Source organism: Chelonia mydas, chromosome 14, assembly GCF_015237465.2.
Source record: "Chelonia mydas isolate rCheMyd1 chromosome 14, rCheMyd1.pri.v2, whole genome shotgun sequence".
Taxonomy (NCBI): Eukaryota; Metazoa; Chordata; order Testudines; family Cheloniidae; genus Chelonia; species Chelonia mydas.
In genome coordinates, this window is record NC_051254.2 from 14,668,104 (window position 1) to 14,694,253 (window position 26,150).

At 44.1% G+C, this 26,150-nt stretch overlaps 1 protein-coding gene and 1 long non-coding RNA gene across 6 annotated transcripts in view; one reads left to right on the forward strand and one right to left on the reverse strand.

The window, feature by feature from the left end:
• Positions 1–26,150, reverse strand: part of GGA3 (golgi associated, gamma adaptin ear containing, ARF binding protein 3) — a 31,845-nt gene that overhangs the window by 3,061 nt on the left and 2,634 nt on the right. For both annotated transcript variants that reach the window (XM_037913355.2, XM_043528564.1), the window contains exons 2-16: positions 19,689–19,773; positions 18,540–18,615; positions 17,869–17,967; positions 16,704–16,827; positions 15,661–15,764; positions 15,034–15,114; positions 12,652–12,789; positions 10,999–11,080; positions 10,340–10,456; positions 8,845–9,120; positions 7,993–8,060; positions 6,506–6,810; positions 5,498–5,766; positions 4,408–4,577; positions 2,429–2,539 (exon numbers count right to left, since the gene is read on the reverse strand). In XM_037913355.2, the coding sequence (XP_037769283.2) occupies positions 2,429–2,539; positions 4,408–4,577; positions 5,498–5,766; positions 6,506–6,810; positions 7,993–8,060; positions 8,845–9,120; positions 10,340–10,456; positions 10,999–11,080; positions 12,652–12,789; positions 15,034–15,114; positions 15,661–15,764; positions 16,704–16,827; positions 17,869–17,967; positions 18,540–18,615; positions 19,689–19,773 (2,105 nt within the window). The remainder of the gene's footprint in view (positions 1–2,428; positions 2,540–4,407; positions 4,578–5,497; positions 5,767–6,505; positions 6,811–7,992; positions 8,061–8,844; positions 9,121–10,339; positions 10,457–10,998; positions 11,081–12,651; positions 12,790–15,033; positions 15,115–15,660; positions 15,765–16,703; positions 16,828–17,868; positions 17,968–18,539; positions 18,616–19,688; positions 19,774–26,150) is intronic.
• On the forward strand, positions 312–25,639 carry LOC119567466. Of its 4 annotated transcripts, XR_005227490.2 has the most exons (5): positions 312–999; positions 2,437–2,569; positions 14,311–14,385; positions 15,436–15,526; positions 25,237–25,639. It is a non-coding gene; the product is annotated as an uncharacterized LOC119567466 (long non-coding RNA). The 4 variants fall into 4 exon arrangements; XR_005227489.1 differs by having other exon boundaries at positions 14,311–15,526; XR_005227491.2 differs by lacking the exon at positions 15,436–15,526.

Below are 26,150 nucleotides of genomic sequence, written 5' to 3' on the forward strand. Positions count from 1 at the left end.
TTAACTGATGCTGTAAATGCCACTTTTACCATAATCTTCAAAAATAGTAAGTAGCAAATGTCCAGGTTATCTGAAAAATCAAAGGACTACTTGAGTTCAGACTCTGAACTTTATATACTCTAGCAATGTAGGGCTGGAAGGGGCCTCAAGAGGTCATTGAATCCAGCACCCTGCACTGAGGAAGGCCCTAATAAACCTAGACCATCCCTGAGAGGTGTTTCTTCCAACCTGTTCTTAAAAACCTCCATTGATGGGGATTTCACTGCTTAGAAGCCTATTCCAAGACTTAACTACCCTTACAGTTAGAAAGTTTTTCCTAATATCTGACCTAAATCTCTTACTGCAGATTAAGCCCATTACTTCTTGCCCTACCTTCAGTGGACATGGAGAACATTTGATCACTGTCCTCTTTATAACAGCCCTTAACACATTTGAATACTGTTATCAGGCCCCACCTCTGTTTTCTTGTCTCAAGACTAAGCATGCCCAGTTTTTTAACGCTTCCTCATAGATTGGCTTTTCTAAATTTTTCATCATTTTATTGTTCTCCTCCGGATTCTTTCCAATTTGTCCACATCTTTCCTGAAGTGTGGCACCCAGAACTGGACGCAGTACTCCAGCTGAGGTCTCACCAGGGCCGAGTAGAGAGAAAAAATTACCTTCTGTGTCTTACATACAACAGTCCTGTTCATGTACCCCAGAAAAATAGCAGCTTTTTTCCCACAACGGCATCACATTGTTGTCTCCTATTCAAAATGTGATCCACTATAACCCCCAGATCCTTTTCAGCAGTGCTACCACCTAGCCGGTTATTCCCCATTTTGTAGCTGTGCATTTGATTTTTGCTTCTTAAGTGTAGTACTTTGCACTTGTCTTTATTTAATTTAATCTTGTTCATTTCAGACAAACTCTCTCAATTTGTCAAGATCGTTTTGAATTCTAAGCCTGTCCTCCAAAGTACTGGCAACCCCTTCCAGTTTTGTGTCATCTGCAAATTTTGTAAGCATACTCTCCACTCCATTATCCAAGTTATTAATGAAAATATTGAATAGTAACGGACCCAGAACTGACCCTTGGGGACCCCATATGTGTCCCCTCCCCAGTTTGACAGCGAACCATTAATAACTACTATTTGAGTATGGTCTTTCAAGCAGTTGTGCACCCACCTCACAGTAATTTAATCTAGACCACATTTCCCTAGCTTGCTCATGAGAATGTCATGTGGGACTGTGTCAAAAGCCTTACTAAAATTAAGAGATATCATGACTAATGCTTCTCCCGCATGCACTAGGCCAGTAACCCTGTCAAAGAAGGAAATTAGGTTGGTTTGGCGTGATTTGTTCTTGACAAATCCATGCTGGCTATTCCTTATAACCCTATTACCTTCTTGGTAATTACAATCTGATTGTTTAATAATTTGTTCCAGTATCTTTCCAAGTATCAAATTTAGGCTGACTGGTCTATAATTCTCTGGGGCCTTTTTGTTCCCCTTTCTAAAGGTATTATGTTCGCCCTTCTCCAGTCCTCTGGGTCCTCACCCTTCTTCCATGAGTTCTCAAAGATAATCACTAATGGCTCCAAAATTGCTTCAGCTAGTTCCTTAAGAGCGCTAGAATACATTTCATAAGGCCCTGCTGACTTGAATATATCTAACTTCTCTAAATATTTGTTAACCTATTATTTCCCTACTGTGGCTTGTGTTCCTTCCCCCTTGTTGTTAGTATTAGTTGTGTTGAGTATCTGGTTTTGGAACATCTTATTCAAATGGATAGCAGACAACTGGGATAGCAAGGTGGTCCAGGTAAATATGATAGCTGAATGCTTCTAGTATGATGATCAGAAGAGAGGGAGTTAACTATGTTATTTAAGTGGTCATAATTAAACTTCAGTTAATATCGCAAAGGTACGGGGGAGAAAGACCTTTCTAGGTGCTATTAGGTCAACTTAGTCTGGCTACAGACTCAATAAAGCAATAATATTTCTATTATACCCGATCACTTCTTACAATTCATGTCACCCTGTAAACTATCACCATATATAGTCACGTGAATGTTATCCCATAAGGGGTGAGGGAAGAGTCCCTGGTGGAGCCCTAACTGTTCCTTGCCACTGAAGTGTTAACATTATGGGGAATTGTACAGGAACTGATCTAGAAGGATTGCTGTGGAGTGAGGCAAAAGCACAGTCCATCTCTCCCTCCCCTGACTCCCTGTCCCTGGGGTGAGATACTGCTAATATACCAACATACTCCTCCGCGATGATTAATCTCACTCTGCCTCAAGACAGCACTCCAGGGTAATTCCTCTTTGGGGACAGACAATCACGCTTGTACAAATATTTAGTCTAAACCCACATGGAATTCGATCCTCATCAGATTCGTAAAACAACAAGAGAAGTCACTTTTGCTGAAATTTTGAGCCCCTCTCACCTTCACAGGGTTTGCCAGCAGCATGACTTGGGTGATGGCAGCGGGTGCCTGGATGGGGTTGAATGGAGAAAGTTCTGTACCCGAGGGTGGCTGCAACTTCACTTTCATGGACTGCAAATGTGAAACAAAAGGAACCCTCAGGTACCATGACCTGCACTGGGGTAACAAAGGGTTTACGCATGGGCTGCACACCCAAGCTGTGTACATGAGCAAGTGTTCATTTGGGAGGAGCAGGGGACACAGTTAAGCCTGGTCTATACTGAGCATATAGTCATAGGCACATACTAAAATAAATCAACACGGAGATAATGCACTGGCTGGGAAAACCATGACAGCACCTTTCCAGCACAGCGGTGTCCTTGGAAAGATTTTAATACAGATTCCCTAGCCCAGTGGTTTTCAAACTGGGTTGCAGAATGTGAGGCACTGGGTCGTGGTGGCTCTGGTCAGCACCACCAACCGGGCCATTCAGAGTCCTGTCGGCGGTGCTGCCCGGCTAAGGGAGGCTAGTCCCTACCTGTTCTGACACCACGCTGTGCCCCAGAAGCAACCAGCAGCAGGTCCGGCTCCTAGGCGGGAGGGGGGCCACGGGGCTTCCCATGCTGCCCCCGCCCTGAGCACCAGCTCCGCACTCCCATTGGCCAGGAACTGGCCAATGGGAGGTAGGGAGGCGGTGCCTGCGGGCGAGAGCACCTCTGCCTAGGTGCTGGACCTGCTGCTGGCCTTTTCCGGGGTGCAGCGCGGTCTGTGGTGCCAGCACAGGCAGGAAGCCTGCCTTAGCACCCCTGCTGCGCTGCTGATGGGGAGCCGCCTGACGTAAGCCCCAACCCCACGCCACCCCAAACCCCTCATCCCCAGCCCAGAGCCTGCACCCCCAGTCCAGAGACCTGACCCCCTGCCCCAGCCCTGAACCCTCCCAAACCCAAAGCCCCCTCATGCACCTCAAACCCATCCCCAGCCCCATTCCACAGCTCTCAGCCCCGTGCCCCAATCCTGAGCCCCTCCCACACCCAAAACCCCTCACCCCCAGCTCTGCTGGGTCGCGGGCATCAACAATTTTCTTCAACTGGATCGCCAGAAAAAAAGTTTGAAAACCACTGCCTTAGCCAATGCAGACAGAATACAACCAAGCTCCGAGCTGATGTTCAAACACTATAATCAGGCATCCAAAACTAGAGAGGGGCAAAAATCAAAAGCTCACATTGAAACCTCTCCCAGGGCACAGCGCAAAATAATATTAGCCCCTGAAATTGTCTCGTTTTTGTCTCTTCCCCTTTCTGAAAACATGACCAGGAGCTACTTCCACTGGGGCTCTATGTCTTTCAACCCCCTTCTGTAAACTGGACACACCCCCTCCCCATCCATTTGCTTTGTGTCTGCATTTTAGAAGCCAGCTTTCCTATTCTGTTGAACGACACCCTCTGACGTTGGTGGAGGAGGGATTTCAGAACATGGGATCATTGCCCCAATGTGATCAGAAAAGACAAGAGGAAAAGCCTTGTTAGATCTTCTAGTTCAATCCTGGCCAGGACAGGATTATTCCCTATTGTATATTTTCTGGTCGAATGTCCAGTTTAGTTTTAAATGTCCCTTTCAATGGGGTTTAAACCCACCATTTGGGAGTTTATTCCATTTGTTGATTGTGCTGTCAGGAAGCTGAGGCTTTAACCCAGTTACAGGGACATGGGTAGGTCTCAGCTACACCACAACTGTTAGCCAAGTTTTAACAGGGTCCCTGATGCTGCTATGAGCTGACCTTACCCTGCAGGGGGAACATGCTCCCTACCAGCAGTATCTGTTGCTGTATGTTACTTAGGATATACAGAGACCATCTCTCCTCTCTTCTAGGGCTCTTTGGAAGCAGAAAGAGTAGAGGCCCAAGAAAAGCTAGTATTGTAATGTCATGTCTGAGTCCCAGAGCTCACACCCATTGTGTCGAAGCAGGATCCCAACCTATCTTTGAGTCTGTGTGTCCCTACCTTTGGTACTGCAGCCTGCAGTACAATGTTCTTCACAGGAAGAGGTGCTGTGTTTAACATGGACACCACCACAACCAGCACGTCTGACCTCCCCGGCGGGCACTCCTTGGCAAAGTGTAAGAGGATCCTGAACCCGTTCTTATCGTAGGCTGTCACCGGAAGAGCACGGCCTAGGGACGGAGGGAAGGGGAAGAGAAACACAAGACTATATATGTGGTAGGAAAAGCAAAACGTTCTGTGCTCTGAATGCAACAGAGCTGACAGAACAACCTACTTTATCCAAAGGCCAATCGCCTGCTCATCAGCACAGACACCCTGCATGTCGCTTTCCTGCTTAGCCAGGGCTGGACTGGGCTTTGACATGGCCCGGTGGTTTTTAGGTAAAACACAGTGGAGGTGTGTAATGGCAGTAGCACAGGCAAGAAGCATAGTGGGGTGTGTGTCAAGATGACAGCACTGCTACACAGTAGGGACCCCGGCTCAAAGCCAACCACGGTCTGCAGTATCAGGAGTGAGGCTCGTAGCACCTGGGTTGAGTGGCACGTTGCAGTGTGTTGTTTCAGAGCACTCCAGCGCTGTAAGTGGCAGCACAGTCTCAGAGGCGACTGTCGGCTCTATTGTGCGCATACGGCAGTATACCGAGAACACAGGCAGGGGATTCCAAGGAGAAACAGTAGTTTCAAATTAGGGGACTTAAAAACCTCTTAATTCTCTTGCTGGTTGGAAGGAGATGGCCATAAAACCCTGGCCTGAGACCCTACAATCTTTTGCACATATTGTACTGTGGGCAGGACAGGTCCACGTGAAAGAAAGTCCATTCCATGCTTAGCTGCCAACAGCCCCATCCTTGGGAACCAGAAAGCTACAGCCAGAACTGGTTGCATAGCCTCCCTAAATGCGGTCTGTGCTAAGGACTGGATTCTGCTCTCAGTTCCATCCCTGCAACCCCATAGACATGCTTCAGTGTTGTCTGGGTGCTACAGAGAGAATTTGGCCCTATACCGCTAATTGACAACGTCTGAGAGTTAGAGTATTGGAACAGCAACAGTCCAGGGTTGGGAGCAGGCTGGAAAGGGTCTGAGATACTTACTGGGTTTAATGGATTCCAGTGGAACATGGACATTGGCCAAAGAAGCATCAGGCCCTTTCAGAGGGCTGCCCTGCTGTTGGAATGAAGCTGGCTGGTATAGAGGGCTTCCTGAACCGGCCGTGCAGATGCTTGGAAAAGGAATAGTAGGGGCCACTGGAGCAGCAACTGGCAATCCTGTGGTGGATATTAAAGGGGCAGAGGTGACAGTGGCTGGCAAGGTAACCCCAGGGTGGAATACTGAGGGCGCTGACTTCACTTGGGCTGAAGTCCTAGGAGGGAGACAAAAACAGAAGTGGCAAATTAAGAACTATATTGGCTAGCAGAAGTGGCAGTGACAGCACTGAGCGTGAAGCAGGCTTTCACTCCATTTCCCGCACTACCAGAGACAATGGCAAATCACTAGAGTGAAACCAGTGGCCTGCAATCATACCCTCGTGTCGTGACACTGTAAAGTCTTCTGTGTTGAGCAGTGTTGGGCTGGGTGAATATTACGCAATGTTTCAGGGAGTGGTGGTGATTTGGGAGGTGTCACTCCTCTCCAAATCAGCAGTGAGCCAGTGCCTCAGCATTGTGCTGGGACCCAATACTGCTGGAAGATGAGATGAAAACAAGGGTCCTGGTCACTTATGGTCATTTAAGGATCTCAGGGCACTTTTCACAAGAGTAGGCCCTGTTAGCCCCAGTGTTCTGGTCAACTTACCAATCTGCCTACCTAAACCATTGTGTAGTGTAGCTGTGCAGTGCAAAGCAGATGCTGTGCTTCACCACTGAGATGGCTGCATTTCAGTGGTGGGTCAGTGACCTTTGGGTATAATTTGTATATCAGTTTGTAAAGTGCTTGAGATCCTTCAAGAGGAGAGATGCTAAATAAATGTAAGACCATCACTATCCAACAGTAAACTTCCATCAAACTAGAGCGAGAAACAGGACATCCTTATTGCCAACCTGACAGCTATAGCAAGGATAACTTTCAAACGGGAGAGAGGAAGCAAAATCCAGGACTTTTACCCTTTGGCCTCTTCAAGAAGATGTCCCAGTGCATCCATCTTATGCAAAGCATTGTCTCCCACGGCTGAACTGAGGTACTGAACTGGCATAGTCTTCGGCGGGCCCAGAGGGGCTGCTGGTCCAGCAGAGAACAAGAACGGGGCTGTATTAGGTGCAGGGATATGAGAGGCTGTGAAAGTGGAAGGCAGAGGCGCTGATGTTCCACACACAGACTGTGATGTGTGATGAAGAAGAGGGTTCACTGCAGTATTGCAGCCGACAGTCACCAGCTTCGGACTAAAGAAGTCCAGGTCCATTTGGTCATTCTGCAACAGAGGGGACAGGTGCATGCTATTAATTCCTGCCATGCCTTAGATACCATTGTAACTCACTAAGATAGGCCTTACCCATTAGGACATGAAGGGGGAGGAAGCAAGCAGATGAGTATGTTGCATCTGTTGGACTACATCCAATTTGTAATTTACTTGACAGCATATGGTGCTGTGCTCGACTGGATACTACTAGTGGAAAGGAGCTAAGTGGGGAGGAGTCAGAAGTTGAGGTGGCCATGTTTATTATGGGCATTTGGATGGGGATTCCTAAGGGCAGTATCCTAACAGAGCAGAGAAACTTACAATAGCCTACTCCTGGGGGAATTCTGTGCCACTGTGCATGCGCAGAAATAATGTCCCCCGCAGATTTCTTTGCTTTCATGCAGAAAACTGACTTTCTGACAGGGAAGCAAAGGGAAGCCACAAGAGCGGTCATCCAACCCTCCCCAGCAGTATGTTTTGGGTGCCCAGGGCAGCCAGCAGAGTGGTAAATCGCAGGGGGCAGGACTGGGAAAGACCTGGCTGGTGGCTCCTACCCTGCACTGAGCTCAGCTACTAGTCCTGGCTGTGCTGGGGAGGACGTGACTTGCAGAATTTTAAAATATTGTATGCAGAATTTTTATTTTTTTGGCATGGAATTTTTAATTTTTTGGCGCAGAATGCCCTCAGGAGTAAATAGCCAGAGCAGAGGGGAGAGAAGATGGACAGTACATTTCAGCGTAGTAACAACTGAAGGGTGCTAACTGTTCATTCAGCAGTCCCAGTCTCCTGGGACGATGGACTCTGCCTTTGGCCTCCGAGTGTATTCAGTCCAGAATACAGCTATTCCCTTGCAAACTGGGTGCATCCCTTGTGTTTCTATTCAGTCTAGACTTACCGACATCCTCCCCATGTGAAAGGGTAGCTTTTGTATCAAGGTTTGTTAAGATACCAAAAAGCAGCACATACAAAGAAGGAAAGTGAAAGCAGAGATATCTTCTCTGTACTGGTTCAGATATCCCAGTTACACAAGGCCAGAGGCAAGACACAGGCCTTCACGTCTGGAAGTTATCATCTCTGGCCTGCGTGTGAGCACTCCCGCAGGATATGGTAAAAGCACCACCACTGCAACATCGAGAGTGCTCAGAGACCTCCCACAATGACAGTCTTTCTGTCAATAAATCCCTCTCTTCGTACCTGGAACATATTCCACTGGTTGTTTTCGGTCGACTCTTTCACTGTACTGGGGGCTGGGTCATTCAGGCCTGAATGCAGAAGAAAAGATTTGGATACTGCAGTAAAATTGCAAAAATTCTCAACATTAAAGTCAAGAGGCAATAAGGAGGGGAGATCGACGGCTAGTTTTTCTAACCCTCTCCCACCTCCTATAGGGTGTTTCACCACTGTGGTAAAACTACTCAGTTCAACTCTGTACAGTTTGAAAGCTTGATTAAAGAGACATGCACATTCCGTGTCAATGATCAGCCACAGGCTCAATGATCTAATGCAGGTATGTCCTGCACACACAGGCAACCTTCTCCATGCAGCACTTCCAATGTTCCTGTTTCCTGACTTGTAGCATCCCCTGTTATTCAGTATCAGAGTCCCAAAGGCACGTACTGTGCAGGCTGCTGTATGCAGATTTGCTAATGCACTTTTCTTCTAACCATAGCACCCACTGCTATTTCAGTCCTGAAACTTGTAACCAAGTGTGGTGGTGGTTTTCTGATGTGGACAAGCACCCGTAGAGATTAGACTGGGATTACAGCAAAGTCACTGCATTTGTGACCTACCCCTATTTCAGGAGGAGTCTCCAGAGGTTTTAACTCTAGCCTACTGCCAAATTCCCATTCACAGGGCCACTCTGTGGAGGGAGCTTCTTAGGTGTCCATTGGACGATGACATCCAAAACAAACCAGAATAATAAACCACAGAATTGGCAATCTATGGCTAGTACTGATACACTGTTCTCTGCAGCCCAGCTCAAGAACCAAGCTCCATGATAAAACCCTTTCCCCAGAACATACCCTAGCCACACCAGCCTCTTACCTAAACACAGCAGCTCCTCATCCAGCAAGAAGAGGGAATTGGCCGTGCTGCTCTGATGAGTCAGAGGAGCTTCTACTTGGCTGGAGGACCGGCTCCGCGAGTGACCAAACTTTTGGGGAGGAGGTGGGAGGATGGGGATTTCTGATGAAGCTTGTGTCGGCACTAGCGTTGGTGCTGGCGTTATTGTTGCAGGTGGCATTGGTGGTTGCGGGGTGCTGGAGATGTCCATGCCAGCGAGGTCAATGAGCGCACTGAGATTACTGGTGGGATCGCTCCCTGCAGAGATGGGGAGAAAAATTATAAGAGGGACTGCAGTCAGCTGGAGCAAAGGCTCTGAACAATGTGAAGGCAATAGCCAGGGCAAAGTTATCAGAGAGATGCTCTGGGTAAGGGGGTTTCTCTCTTAATCAGAATTTTGGACTCGTCAGAAGAAAGGAAACCTAGATACTTTCCACTGGAGTATTTGCTGTTACACTGCTACTGAGCCGGACACTGTATAGTTAGGAAACTTCTGTATAAAAAGAGGAGCCCAATCCAGCCACTGCTCTCTCCACTGCATGTACTATGTGTAGTGTAGTTGGCAATCCTTTCCATGCCTGCTTAGCTCTGGCTAGAACTTGGGAGACCCAGTGTGGTGACAATAGGCAGCACAGGTTGCAGTCAGTCAAGGTGTTACTAGTGAGCCAAAAAGAACTACAGGCTTTCTCTGTGTCCAGAGTCCCCTTCAAGTTCATCACAACCAAATCCTCACTCTTCCCTGTGACAAGGGACACCATTCTGTACAACGATCATTTCCCTCATGTTTTTCATCCAAGAATCTTAGAGTGTTTTCCAAACAATAATTATGCCTCATGGCACCCCAGAGAAGTGGGTATTGTTAGTCCCATTTTCCAGATGGGGAAACTGAGGCAGATAGTGGCGGCACAAGGGACTTGCCTAAATTCACACACTGAGTTTCTAGCAGAGCCAGAAACAGAACCCACATCCCTCGACTCCCAGGCCCCTGCTCCAATCCCTTAGATAATGCTCCTAACCTTACATTTAAGCACAGAGAACAAAATAAACAATAAATGTATGTTAACTTCTCCCCTGATGGTATTTAACCCTGCAGGTGGGGCCAGGACGGTTGAATAATCTAACTAAAAGGTTGCATTCCACATCAGCTGTTAGTAATCCAGACAGGAAAGCCAAGGTCACATGCAGGTCTGCTTAGTCAGAACGTCAAAAGTCATAAGGTTTCATTATTAAAAAGCCAGCCGTGCAAATGGCAGAGCCTCCCAAGTCAAAGCATTGTCACCGGTGGCCAGAACTATAAACTCATCTGTGTGTCCATCAATGGCTGCTGTTTGGGAGCTGATTTGTCATTCCTACCTGGGCAGATTTTAGCCCAAACAGCTGATAATACTGTCCTTTACTGCAATTAATTGGACACCCTTCACAAGAGGAAATTCAAAATGACAGGATTCAAAACCAAACTGAACAGATGGCTACTCACCTTCTGTTGCAGACAGTGTCGGGATATCCACTTCACCATTGATGACTTGACCCTCGATTATTTTTTTATAGGAATTTATTACCCAGGATAAATTGTCACTGGCCTGCAGAATCTCCCCTAGATGTGGGAGAGAGGCAAAAACTCCAGTAGAGATTTCAGTCACTTTGCTCTCTCTACTGCTTTGGATGCTCAATAATCATCATCAACAACAACTCATTATTTAGACTGCAAGTTCTTCAGGGCAGGGGCTGTCTGTGCAGCGCCTCACACAATGGGGCCCCATTCTCAGCTGGCCCTGAGGCACTGCCGTAATAAATAATAACAACTCAGTGATTAGCTCCCATAGGGACATCTCCCCTCCTCTAAGAGCCGTATGCCCCTACCTTGTGTTCACTGAGATCGTTTCCCACACAGCCTCCCTCCCTACCAATTCTTACTGCCAGGGCCTGCTCTAATTTAGATTGTAAGCTTTAAGGGCCTTGGGTTTTTATCTGCCTGTTAGAGGCCACTCACATCCATGGAAGCACGGAAAGAAGTAATGTAACATTAATAGCCCCCTTGCTGTATCCCTGCACAGTTACTGGCCATACCAGCCTGGCTGCAAACTCCTCCTTAAGCCACACACCCTTCCCACCAAAAAGGGGAGATGGTTGTTTTACCCAAACTGCTGTCGTTATCCTCTGTTTCACTGGCCAGTTTGAATAACATCCGTCTTTTGGTTTCACACCTTTCGTACAGCTCCTGGGAAGAGAGATCAGGAGAAAGGGTCTTATTAGCCAAAAGCCATCGACAGCAACAAACCCTGCTCTTGCAGTCAGCATGAAATGATTCATCTGCATGGAAGTCCCAGTAAGAAGGGAGACCCAGAGTCTTTTCTTGATGCGAGTGCTGGTCCAACTAGGTGTCCAAATTCCCCTTTCCCAGTCCCATAGGGAGCTATTCACCATTTTAGCAGCATAAGGAGACCCAGTCCGATCTACATTCTCAGTATAATAAAGATGAATACCAGCCAGTGGCATGCTATGTACACAAGGCACACACTACATGCCCAACTGGTTGTGCATTGTCCCACTGGCGGATCGCAGGACTATTCTGTCCAGCCCCCAAGGAGGATGCCATTTTGAAAAGCTTGCTGTACTTGGAAGGTCATGCTGAATGGAGGACACCATTTGGACCACAAAAGGCATGCAAGTGAGTTGTTGCATGTCTTATTACAAATGTCATGGCCTGCTACTGATATGATCAGTCCTCCATGCTATTGGCATTTATACTTAATTCTCTTTGTACTCCATATGCTGGACTATTTTAATCATCATCTCTGCTACAGTAGCTCCTTAAGACCCCAAATGAGGATGGGGTCCCATTGTGCTAGGTGCTGTACACTCCCTGTCCCAAAGAGCCTACGATCTAATTGGAAGAACGGAAGTGTGGTCATCCCCATTTTACAGGTGGGGAACTGGGCACAAGGAAACCACATGACTTATTCAAAGTCAGAGCTGGGAACTGAATCCAGATCTCTTTAGTCCCAGTCAGTGCCATAACCAAAATTCCTGTCTTCAGTCCAGGGAGTGGTCCATGAGCACACAGGCCACTACCTCCACTTTGGTGGAGATGGGTTCAAGGAAGGGCAAGTTTCTGAATTAGTTGTGGGGTTTTTTTACCATCACCTGAGGTGCTCATGTATGTATCATTTTTATTTTTTATATTATAGAGTGAAATTTGCATGTACAGCCACGGAGAACCCCTGGTGGATTAAAAATCTGTGCCTATTATAGAAATTAAACCAATCTTTACGGTCCTTTTCGATTATTATTTTCTTGGTGCTCTCTCCATTAAATACAGTGTTGACAAGCTCTTCCCCTGAAGGGAAGGAAACCTTTTTGTTTGGATAAAAGATTTTAAGTTTATTTGAATATGGTGCTTTGAGAGATGACTTTTTCCACCACAAGCAGCATGGCCAGTGGCACTGGGAATCAGAAAATGTGACTTCCTGATTCTGCCACTGACACACTGTGTGATCTCAACAAGTCATGCATTCTTGGTGTGCTCACTTTCACCACCTGTAAATAGAGATAGTGCCTGCTTCTTTACAAGGAACTTTGAGTCCTTCAGCTGAAAAGTGTTAAGTGCATAGTACTATCATCTCCAGCTGATCGTTCCCATAGATTGCTCTCAGCTCTGGTTGCTGCTCTTCATATCATTGACCACTTTGTTCTGCGTATTTGCAACTTTGTGCAAAGGTAAAGCTCCATAAAGTCTGGAAGAAGGAAATGCTGAAGGACTCCTATGCAGAGCGATGAGCTTGTACTCACCTTCATGAGCTCCTTATCAGCCTCCGACGAGTCCTCTTTGCTGTAGTGAAGCAGCATCTCATTCAGCAGCTTCACGTTGTTATTCACTTCCTCTAGAGTGTGCATGCGTTTTGTCACCTTCTGGATCCGAGCCTCATCCTTCAAGGTTTAAAACAAAAAGAGGAGAGTGAATCTTCCCACAAGATCTCAACAGCAGGAGCTCAGCTGTGAGTCGCATCAGATGAAATGCTGATGCGTATTTGAAATAGAGCTGGGCAGGAACTAGATTTTCTATTTTGCTGGAAATTCTGCAATTTCAAAAAAGCCTTCCATTCTGACACAGAACAAAACCAAAAAAAATTCAAAACTTCTTGTGAAAGAAATTTAAAAACAAAATTGTTTAGGGTCAACTGAAATGTTTTGTTCCAATAAAATTGAAATGTTTTGTTCCCATTTTGACTTTTTAAAATGTTATATTACACAATATATATTTTTTTTAAATTAAACAAAAAGGCATTTCGAAATAGAAAATCAAAACATTCCGTTCCGAAGAGTTCAAATTGGAATATTGGAATGCTCCATTCAGTTTTTTCCCTAAACAAAATTTTGTTGAAATCAACACGTTTCCGCAAAATGATTCACTTTCAACAAATTGGCATTTTCCATTCCAAAAACATTCCGTCAGAAAATTTCTAACCCATTCTAATTAGGCATGTATGCTGTCAAGGTTCCTTCCCCACTCTGAACTCTAGGGTACAGATGTGGGGACCTGCATGAAAGACCCCCTAAGCTTATTCTTACCAGCTGAGGTTAAAAACTTCCTCAAGGTACAAACTTTGCCTTGTCCTTGAACCCTATGCTGCCACCACCAAGCATGTTAAACAAAGAACAGGGAAAGAGCCCACTTGGAGATGTCTTCCCCACAAAATATCCCCCCAAGCCCTACACCCCCTTTCCTGGGGAAGGCTTGATAAAAATCCTCACCAATTTGCATAGGTGAACACAGACCCAAACCCTTGGATCTTAAGAACAATGACAAAGCAATCAGGATCTTAAAAGAAGAATTTTAATTAAAGAAAAAGTAAAAGAATCACCTCTGTAAAATCAGGATGGTAAATACCTTACAGGGTAATCAGATTCAAAACACAGAGAATCCCTCTAGACAAAACCTTAAGTTACAAAAAGACACAAAAATAGGAATATACATTCCATTCAGCGCAGCTTATTTACCAGCCATTTAAACAAAAGGAAATCTAACGCATTTCTAGCTAGATTACTTACTAACTTAACAGAAGTTCTGAAGAGCATTCCTGACCTGGTCTCGGCAAAAGCATCACACAGACAGACAGACCCTATGTTTCTTCCCCCCCTCCAGCTTTTGAAAGTATCTTGTCTCCTCATTGGTCATTTTGGTCAGGTGACAGCGAGGTTATCTTAGCTTCTTAACCCTTTACAGGTGAAAGGGTTTTGCCTCTGGCCAGGAGGGATTTTATAGTTCTGTACACAGAAAGGTGGTTATCCTTCCCTTTATATTTATGACATATGCTCTCCACCAAAGATAAGGGAGACCCCTCCAATGTGATGCCTACAGTTCCATGGGAGCAGGGTTAACTTATACAGAAAAGAGATTCCAGTGACTTGTATTCTCTCCAAATTAGAAACTGTATTTCTCCTTGCCAGAACAACATTGGGTCACTTGAACTCCATGACGCCTGGATACTGGAGTGGATGGACACATCAGAATTTCATTAATAGGTAGGGTTGGATGTATATGTGCATGTAGACAACTTGCGATAAGTGCCAGATTGACAACCCTGGAGACAGTCCTCTATATCCATAGATCAGATATTACAAAGACAGCAGCAATTCGAGCTTCTCCCTCAGCAATCCCTGATGCAGAGTGCCCCCTTGAGGAGTGAGAAGGTAGTTCATTCCCCATGGTTCATTTGATCCTTGCCCTTTCTGCTATTATATTCCAACTAGGGAACCAACTATAGAGGTTTTGTGATGCAAACACCTGCTAACTAGGACCCAGAGTGAGACTCACCAACAAATTCATTTCACACAGCCCACCCAACAGCCACTGGATGATATCAACTTTCAGTTACTCTGGACCGGATGTGACTGGCAATCCTAAAGGTGAAAGGTTCTAGACCTCATTGCTAATTCCCTTGAGTCATTCAGTCCCCAAAGCTTCAAGCACAGATGAGGAGGCTGGTTTAAATAGTTGAACTAGTGCAATACTAATGGAGAGTGAAAGAACAAATCCAGCGATTCTGCTGTTCACGAGTCACTAAAGCTATGCACCAGCTGGTGTTAAAATGTTTACAAATGACAAAACAAGCCCCTTATAATTATCATTACTACAGGGGTTTCTTAAATAATTCTATTGTGTTTTCTTACCTCTTTTACCATTGATTTAATAAGCTTGTTTGCCTCTTGTAAGTCATCTGGGTTTTTGCTTTTTAACAGTTTGGCTAAAAGCTGTAAGAAGAGAAGAGAACTTTTTAGGGAAAAGTAGCCTCTTAATAAAGGGAGGCAGAAAGATCATGTATCCAATGGCTGCTGCACTGGAGAAAGGGAAGTGGACAGTTCAGAGAAAGCAGACTTAGGTCAAAGCTTTTTCAGCTACAGTAACTTCCTTAGGAGTCATTCAATGGGTTTGCTATTTTGTTTTTTGTTAAATTACCAGATTTTCATTCATGTACAGTACAAGCACATTGGGATCTTGGAGACTTTCTGATACTAGACAAGAATTCCTCCCAGTGCAGAAAGGTGAAAAGCTTTTCCTCTCCTCCATTACAGCAGTTGGAGAGCGACTTAACTAGAAATGGCCAGACAGTGACAACACTGAGATGGTCTCTAACTCAGGATTTCAACTCTGAGTCTCCAAGAGGTAAGAATCAAACCCACAGTCCAAGTGAAATCAGGCCCACATACCAGCAGATTAGAGCTGAGTCAGAGCACTTCCTTTTACTTTAAGTTGTTTTGTTTTGTTGGTGGGTATCAAGATTCCAGCCTTCACTTTACCTTGGATTTCTCCTCATCATCAAACACAGGGTTTTTGGGGCGAGGTGGTGGAGAGGGGATCAGAGTTCTATCCACTGGAATTACAGGGTCACACATAACAATACCTGAGAAGAAAGAGAAACAAAGTAGGTTTGTACATGCAGTCACTCAGGATAGTGCTAATATCTGTATACAGGCAGCACAGAGAGGGTGCAGCGCTGCTGTTCACATACTGGGTTCAGAGGGAACATGCAGCCCAGCTCTTAGAACACTGAGATGGAAGGATATTTCAGTGAGGATTAATACAGCAGCAAAATCCCTGTGCATGTTATCTGGTAAACTGAGGGATGTTTTCCTTAGGGAAAGGCCAACTCTCCAGGGGTTAGTTTGCCACATCCTTACAACCCACATAATCAATAGCTCTCCACTCTGGGTCTTTCTCCTTTCACATTGGCCTGGGAACCTCAATGTAAGGCCCCATGTAATCCTGCTTTATGCAAATCCAAAGGCATGTATATTTTTAGCATAAGGGAAGCAGAACAGACAAGCAGAGAACAATAATGCAGGATGCAGTATCCACAGACTCCGAGCCACTAGTTGGAGAAAGGATCAAGTTTCACAGCCAGGCCCCACCACAAAATCCTTAACTTTGCATTATACTCATAGAGGCTTCCGAAGGCAGACTCTTTGTGCTGAAGCTATGAGCGTCTCTTCTGACCACTTTAGGCCTTGCCTATGTGAAAAAGATGCTCTTATTTTGGTTTAAACCAGGCTTGTTTAGTTTAAATTAATTAGGAATCAATTTAAGCTAAATCAAGATAATCCACTCAAACTAAAATAAGAGCGTCTACACAGAGGTTTGCACTAACTAAATCAGCTTAAAAACCAATTTAAGTTAAACCAGTGTAAAATTCTCACGTAGACTTTTCTAGGTCTTTTCTACCATCTGATTGAACAAGTCCTGCCCCCAGATACAGGCTGCTTTCTTGACTGACCCCACTTTGTGACATTCCTGCTTAAACATGTAGGGTGCAGGAATGCACGAACGAAAAGCTGCTTCCCACCTTGTCTCTTCAGCATATGGTAGGCATCTTTGATTTTGGATTCCTCTGGCAGTGCCACTGTCCAGCTGTACAGCAACTCAATAACTTTGGTTTTCACCTTCTCCGAGACTCTGTCTCCCAGGTACTGAGGGGGCAGGGGAAAGAAAGGAAAACATGTCAATCTCTCTCTCTCTCTCTTTGTAATAAAAACAACAAAACAAAAAAAAAACCAACCCAACCACTCAATATGGGAATTCATTGTGTGCTCATTAAAGTCTGTTTTCATATTAGATGGGAGTATGAATATCCCCCTGTATCCTGTCTGTGCTGATCTGGGATACAGTTTCGTAACACAGATGGCCAGGAGCACTCATCACTAACTACACTGATACAAGATGAAGTTCACCACGACATAAATTTCCCTTACCTCTTTAAAGTAATATTTACATTGTGTTTCATGATAAAACATCATCTTGTCTCCACCTGCCTGAGACAACATGAGCCAAATTCAGTTTGGAGTTATTCCATGGCTAAATGGAATGCTCTGGGCCCAGTCCTGCTCCCAGTGAAATCAGTAGGAGCTTTGCCAGTGACTTCAATGGAAGAAGGATCAAACCTCCTGTTAGTATCCAGTTGCTTTTGTCATAAGAAAATGATGGTGATGATAATACTTTGCACTGACATCACCTTTCACCAAAGAATCTCAAAATGCTTTCCAAACATGAATGAAGCCCCATAAGATCCCTAAAAGATATGTAAGTATTACCCGCCTGCTACACTGATGCACAGAGAGGTTAAGTGACTTGCCCAAGACAACACAGCAAGTCAGTAGCAGACCCAGGAACCAAATCCAGGAGCCCCAACTCCTAGTCCCTTTCTCTAACCGCTGAATTACGATTCCTCCCTGCTGATGATCATGTTTAAACAAAATGAGTAACACAAGGTCTAAAAGTGCTTGCACCACATTAAGGGAATGAGCAATGCTAAGTATTGCACAAGCAATGAGAAACAACTGCTGCTTGCTGAGAGAACTAGTAATCACAGTGCAAAACACCCAGCAAACAAAAGCTACAGACTAATTCACACAGTGAGCCAGATACTGTGCTGCACGCTTTGGGAGCTACTTGTGGTTTTAGAAAGGCCAGACTGTTACAAAATAGGTATAGAAAATAGCTTAAAGACTGACCTTTGGAGACACAACTTTTATTAACTCGTTTAAAAACCGAAACTTCCCTACTTCATTATGAAATCTTCTCCCACAGTTCTTCATACAAGCTTCCAGCACCTGTGTTCAAGCAACACAAACAGGTGGTGAAATCAACACATCCCAAACCCAGAGAAATAACACAGCTGGTTTCTTCTAAGGGAGGCCCCAACTAGAACAGGTGACAGGTAAGGGTCACATTTCATTGAGATAGAGGAACTTCCACCCAAGGACACAAGGCTCGAACCCCACTTCTTTGACTGTGAAATTATCGAAACAGGTAGCTTCCCCAATCTCGAGAGAGCATGCTGAGGAGCCCTCTCCTGCGGAGGGGTGGCAGCGGTGGGAAAAAAAAAACCTCCCTGAAGGTAACAAACCAAAGGACCTAGAGTGAAACTGAGTTTTTCTGGCTCCAGTACAGTTAGTAAACTAACTCCATGCTTCAGTTACATGAGTCAAGTATCCTTCTTTCTCGGTCTTCCTCCCCTTGCAGAGGAGGAGAATTAAGGAGTTGATTGTGTCAGTTTCAGTGAGCATGGGAATGATGGTACTAGATAACCCCACTGAACAGTAGGGATCGCCCCCCCATAAATTCCTCATTGAAGAGCCCAACTGGGCTCTGGGCTTTGAGAGAGGAGATAAGGACTACCTACTGTCAAGGCCTGGACTGCCTCCCATTCCTGGGGTGACTGGATTTTATGAGCCAGCAGTCTCACCGCTATCTGTGGACTGAAACAAACCAAGGTGCCACATTATAAATAAAACAGACACAGGGATTTTAGGACTTTCTAGACTTTCACAAAATCTTCTGATTAGACAAGTACGGTATCACAAAATTAAAAGGAAATGCCACTTTGCCCTTCTATAGCTTTACATCTTCAAAGCACTTTAACAAAATAATCCTTACAGCATCTATGTAAACTGGGGTGTTTACACATGTAAAAGGGGAACATGGTCTAGTGCACATGGTCTGGGCACAGGACTAGTAGCCAGGAATTCCTGAGATCTAATCCTGCTTCACTGAATGTTTCATGGTCTGGCCTTGAACCTTCTCTGTGCCTCACTTTGCTTTGTCTGCGGTAGAATAATACTTCCCTACTTTGCAGGAGTGCCATGACCCATGAGGGTTCGTTAGTTATTGTTTATAAAGTTTTCTAAAAATGTAAAGCTTTATATCAACTTGTAAATGGCTTAGTCAGAATGGAGAACACTCAATATATAAAAATTGCAGCCAGGGAGGTGTAGGTTGGACATTATCCTAACTATCATGGTAGTTAAACACTGGAATAAATTGCCTTGGAAGGTTGTATACTCTATCATTGGAGGTTAAGAGCAGGTTAGACAGGCACCTGTCAGGGAGGGTCTAGATAAATACTTAGTCTTGCCTTGAGTGCGGGGGACTGGACTAGAACTCTTGAGGTCTCTTCCAGTCCTATGATTCTATGAAATATTCTATGAAAATAAATGATAAGGATTATTATCCCCATTTTACAGATTGAGAAATTGAGGCAGAGAGGTTAGGAAAGATTCCCAAGGCCAGATAAGCAGTCAAGTCAAAGGCAGGTTTAGAACTCATGTTTTCCTGGCACCCAATCCTGCGCTCAGATCACGTTGTTTTTCAAAGAAAAGAGGAAGAGGTTTGCTATATGCTTCCACATTACCCTACTTCCTTTATGTTCATGTTTTCCTTGTAATATGAGCATACTTTTCCAACATAAAACATCAACAGCTGGACATAAAATTTTGTTTCAATTGAGAATGTTAAAATACAATACTAAGTCTAACTGACTTGGAACACACACCCTTCAAGTTCTTTGTTGATCTGGTCACAGAACCCAATGATGTACTCCCAGTCTTCTTGCCTGTTAGACGGGTTGGTGGCTTTATCTTTAGTAAAAAAAAATAAAAACAGAGAACACATATTACCAAAACACAAGAAGCAGAATAACTGGCCTTTCCGAGGGAGAAGCGCCAACTGCCACCCATCAAAATTGAGAAATGAGTTCACAGTTTCCATTCCCATATATCTGTGGGTGCTCAGTCAGGAAGGCGTGTCAAAGTCAAGTCAGGCCACCCAAAATTAGCAAAACACCTAACACAGTTTTCTGCAGAACCAGGCAATGAAGCTCAAGTACTTACAGATTCAGTATTTTCTAGTTACTGAATAGAAGAGAACAACCTCACAGTCGTACCCCAGCTAGGCAGGCTTGCAATGTTGTCTCTCTCCTCTTTGCCCGTTTACTTAGGGCCAGAGCCTTCAATCCTGTTGTATGCAAATCTCCCTTTGCAGTCACTGGGAGTTTTGCATGTGTACAAATTGCAGGATCGGGGGTTTAACACAGTACATAGATCCTTTACCTTTGATGCCTTGTTCTTGGAATACCACAGAATTTATTAGATGCCTTTGCATTTCTTACTGGAAATGAGATTCACAATCCAGTTTTCCAATACCTTACTTTGGGATACTCCCTAGCTCACAAAGAAGCAGGTTGCAGAATCCTGAAGCTATTGAGATCTATTTTTGTTAAGAATTTATCTGCTCCGGATAAGTCAACTCAGATACAGTGACCGAGGCTCCCGCTTCAACCTAATTTTACAGCAGAGCCAACTGAGGCATGACTGTAGTCGAGCGGAAATTTGTTTGTTATAAGGGCAGCAACAACATGCTGCAGTTTTGCATTACCAATCCAGACTCTCTCCGTCCCGCAATGACTAAGTTATCAACAGCAGGAATCAATACCAAGGAAGAGAAATATGTTACAAATCCAGCTGAAATAGCGCAAATCAAACCATAGTGAAAGTATGTAAACATGCATGTATTGTAGTCTTAAATGCAAATGTAAAAGAATAAATTTAAGTGCACACTACTCTACAAACTGTCATTAAATATCAGCATTAATTTAGAAAAACACATCCTTCCACCGGTCCATTGCCATAAATATAACAATTGTCAAACTACTGCATTGAAATGTCTGTTTTAAAGTGCATCCGAACCCTCTTGCTGTTGTATTCCTACAGTTTCAGAGTAGCAGCCATGTTAGTCTGTATTCACAAAAAGAAAAGGAGTACTAGTGGCACCTTAGAGACTAACAAATTTATTTGAGCATAAACTTTTGTGAGCTACAGCTCACTTCATCGGATGCAGTGAGCTGTAGCTCACGAAAGCTTATGCTCAAATAAAGTTGTTAGTCTCTAAGGAGCCACTAGTACTCCTTTTCTTATTCCTACAGTGTTTGCTTGGCTTTGCTTTCCCCAGAAAAATGCTCCCATAATCTCACAGGCCCCAGTCTTGTGAGATGCTCCACATATGTGGATCCCTGTGCCCAGGCTGAGCCCCAGTGGCTTCTATGGGACTCTGGGAGAGCAAAAGGGCACACACTACAAAGCTGCTTCCCTTAGTCTTTAAATTAAGCTACCGAGCTTTGTTTTAAACTCAAGAAAGTTTAGTTAAAAATGTAGTGCCATGTATTTGTTAAAAACACTAAAACCTTATTACCATGCCCTTGATTTCTAAACACCATGACAGCAGCATGAAAAACCAGGCTTACAAAACAGCCTGTTATCTTCACGTAAGCAAATCAGCATTCTGTATGGCTCTGTGTTCCAAAGCACCCTTCCATTGCTAGCGCCACCAGCTTGTGCTGCTCTTTGCATAATGCAGACTTAAGAAATATACAATGGGATGTACTATTATTACCAAAAAAACAACTAATTCCTTTCAATCAATGGACATTTGGGTGGCTGCGCAATCTGACACCAGGAGGGAGATCTGGTCTGGGCAATGAAACATAAATGACATTTCCACGGTAGTCACTAATTTTAAAGCTGCTCTGCTTTTTAACTCGAATGACTTCTCCCAACATCTCTTGGAATCTCAGAGGGTTGCATATTCTCAGTTTAGGCTTGGAGTCACCTCACAAGCCTTGTTGTTTTATACTCAGAACTCTCATGATAGTCAATTCCAATAAGAAGAGACACATTATTAGGGGGAGATTACATTCCATATACGGAAATCACCCCTTACAAATATCAATGTAATATCTGCATATCATCCTATTTCATAGAAGTCAACATGCTCCATCAGAAATTCTGTCCTGGCCTGGAGAGTGAAATCCTCTGTCTACAGAGCAGGTAAAGTGCAGGCAGCAGCAGAACAAGCTTCCCCACATTGCCTCATTAAGGTGCCTCAACCATGATCTGGAAGGGTCACCTCTAGGAGGAGAGATTTACTCCTCAGTGTTCTCAGTCCTTGCCCTCTCTGTTAATACTGCCAGACAAGGATCCAGTTAGCACCCGTTGTGGAAGCAGGTTTCAAGTGAACACTTGGTCTACTAGGACACAAACTAAAACTTATCAGCTGATTTCACATCAACCACTGAACAGCCCTCGGTACATCTGAACCAGCACCTAGAGGAAAGGGCTCTATAACACATTAGCAGAATTCCATCACCATCCAGTCACTTGGCTTTTAGACACTGAAACATTTGAGTCACATCTGACGGTATAATAATGTTATCTCATACCTGATCTGAGTGTCAAAGCCACTCAGCATTCCTTTGCTGTTCTAAATCCTGAAACACTAAAGAGGTGACACTCAGCTGTAAACCAAGGGTGCCTATTTCATTTATATAACAATGCTTTTGAACCCTGGGGAACAGAGAACTTTAATTGTCTAATGAATTATTCATATTTTCACAGTTTTACTTCTCTGTTGAAAGAAGGAAAACTTACAAACCAACATTCTAGATGCCTATTACCAGATTGAGGGCCTGAATTGGGATCCTCAGCTCCTAGCAGCTGTATGTCTGGTGTTCTCACTCTGTCTGTATCCCAGGTAGAATAAGCAGAATGCTAACTGATGATAACATAGGAATAGTTGACAGCATTTACACACACACACAGATATAGTAGGTTTTATCCCTCTTTCCCCCCCCCCTTCTTAGATTATGAGCTCTTTGGGGCAGTACACAATATATTTACTATATGTGTGGACAGTGTCTAGCACATCATGGAGGTAACTATAATATAAATAAGCTACCTTGTATGTGGGCATCAGACAGAGCAGAGAGTGTTAAGTAAAAGGATCCAGCTGTGTGGGAGCAACTGAGATTCATTTATTAACCTCCTTCAGCTAAGGCTGGATGTGGAACCGCATGCAGGGAGAGAAAGAGCCCTGTCATCCCAACAGCCAAAAGTGGGAAGGGAGAGAGGATAAAGATGCTGGGTCATCACATACTGAAGCACATCTCCTGCTGCAGTGTGAGGACTGGAGGATGAGATTACTGTGGCCCTGTGACTCCCATTTGATGACAGAATGGCTCTGCCACTCAGCTGAAGGGCAAGTGCCATTGATTCAGAAAATTCCTGGTAACACAAGTCATGTTCTGTCCTTTCCTTGATGTGGGAGGTTGGTCAATGCTGCTGTATGGATTTTGCCCCTTCCTTCAGTAAGGACACAATGGGTACAAATCTTCTAGCTTAGCATCTGACACAACACTCTTTTTTATAGAAAGTTATCAGAAAAACAGTCTAAGCCAATGGTTCTCAAAGCCGGTCCACCACTTGTTCAGTGAAAGCCCCTGGCGGGCCGGACTGGTTTGTTTACTTGCTGCGTCCGCAGGTTCAGCCGATCGCAGCTCCCACTGGCCGCGGTTCGCTGCTCCAGACCAATGGGGGCTGTGGGAAGGGCAAACCTGCGGACGCGGCAGGTAAACAAACAGGTCCGGCCCACCAGGGGCTTTCCCTGAACAAGCGACGGACTGGCTTTGAGAACCACTGGTCTAAGCAGTTCCGCTTCCTAACCAAGTTTCCCACTCCCATAATCACACAATTACCATGAAGTAATGAAGAGTTATACAGTGTCACACATTCCCCTCACCTTTATCCAACAGAACGGCCAAAAGGCACCAGGTGCCTCTCCTGTATATCTCCATTGTGACCTTTTCCTCCCAAAACTCCACTTCCCTAAGGGAGGGCGTGTCATTTGGCAAAGACACCCGGACTCCCCGCACTAGCCCACATACATTTCTTCAATGGCCAACGGAAAATAAATTATCTGTGCTCCTCTACAATGGGAGGATTCTATAATCAGCCCAGCATGAGTCACCGTACCAGTGATCAAGCATAAACGTATTTTTTTAAATTAGGAAGCAACGTTCAAGTCTTATATCTAGTCTTGGCATATTCCATTTTCATTTTTGTTGATAATTTAGATGCATAATATGTTTATTTTTAAGCTTTTCTATTTTTATTGATTTAAATGTTCACACCTGTGGGAAATTATGCGGAGGGTCAGAAAATATAGGTCATCAGACAATAATTATTAAAAGACAGTAGACACTGCCATTCAAAAATATAAAGCTTTAGAATTATTAAAATGCAAATTTTCAATATCACATGTCAAAATACACAAAGTAAATATCCTTAAATCAAACTCTATTAAGTTCTCAAGCAGTGTTTTTCTTACTTTGCCTCTCTGTACATTTCAATTATCATCCATGGAAATATTTTTGTCAGTTTGTGCATGTGAGGTGAAATCGACATTTACCAATAAAAAACAGATCCTTTCAAGCCCACTTATGTCCCATGAAAAATATGCCCTTCCCTCAGCCCCCAATCAGGCTCACGGAAGTTAGTGATACGGCCTATCTAGTTGTAAGTGACCAAGCCATAGGATATCCGGTCCCTCAACTTTCACTGTCTTAAAATTCAAACTATTGGGAAACTTTTCCTGCTACTCAACCTAAAATTTCCTTCATATTAGACATATTTTCATACATGAGCTGTATTCCATTAATCAGTTCTCTTTGGGGAGAGAAAGAGAGAGAGACTGGGTGTTTCTGATTATGTCACTGGCTATAATTAATACATTGCCAGAAAGATACTGACACATTGTGAGGAGCTCACAAGATCAGCCAAAATAATCAGCAGTCAGGAAGAAATGATGTATAAGGAAAGACTAATAGCTAAAAACAACTGACATAACTACAGAGATAGATGATAACATTCTACACCTATTTGAACAGTGTAAACACCATGCTGGAAGAGGAATTATTTAAGCTAATGTATGGAAATACAACTAGGAGTAATAGATTTTAGATTGTAAACTCTACAGGGTAGGGACTATGTTCTGTTCTACATTTGTACAGTACTGGACCCTGGTTGGGGCTTTTAGGCCCACTGTAACACAAATAGAGAAAGAAGTGGGATGAAATAATGAAAGGGAAAAATCTAGGCAGTAAGATCTAGTGGCTTGTGGAGTAGTCTCCCTAAAGGAAGTGGTGGAAGCCCCAGACCTTGGAACATTTAAAAACAAATTATTACCATTATTATTATTTATTTGTATTGCAGCAGCACCTAAGAGCTCCAGTCATGGACCAGGACCTCATTATGTTAGACGCCTTATGAACACAGGACAAAAAGACAGTCAGATTGGACAGAATAATGTACAACTGGGAACTGTTCAGCACTGGCTGGGAGATGGACTAACCAAGACTTTTTCTACCTTAACCTTCCAGGATTCTGTGAATAGAGAGTGACTTGCCCTTAAAGATATGATTCCAAATAGTGAAGTCTGTAACAGTTCCTGTTATAAAATCTTTTTAAAAGAGAAACTCTATTTATTTCATCTGAAGCCTGTAACTCCTACTGTGAAATGATAGCTCTGAATAAGGCCTGGGTTTCCCATGACAGTATAACGTATCAGAGAGACACAGTCGGTGAGGTTGTAGCTGTTGTAGCTCAAAAGCTTCTCTCTTTCACTAACAGAAGTTGGTCCAATAAAAAATATTACCTCACCCACCTTTTTTCTCTGATATCCTGGGATCAACATGGTTACAACAACACGTATAAGGTCTGACTGATTTAATGGAGAAATTCCTATAGGTGTGGACTAAGACAAATAGCACATTGTAATTGAAGCGAGGTCTCACATTCAACTTGGTGGCATTTCTCTGTCATCTATCTATTACAATAACTTTGAATGGTGCACCTGATCTATTCCAAAATTTCAGGGAATGTTCTAGGCATCAGTGGGCAGAATCCTATTGTTTTAGGTGAAAATCAGAAAACTGGAAGGAGGAAGTGGTAGGCACATGGAGCTCCTTCCAGCTAGTCAACAGACCCAGCTGCTTCAACCACCTCTGTAATTGTCTATATATCCAAGAACTAGTTGATGACACCAATTAACACTTTCCAGCAAAACTATCTCCCCCATCTCATCTCTGCCCATCCTTCCAATAGAGTTTAACATGTTGACACCCTGA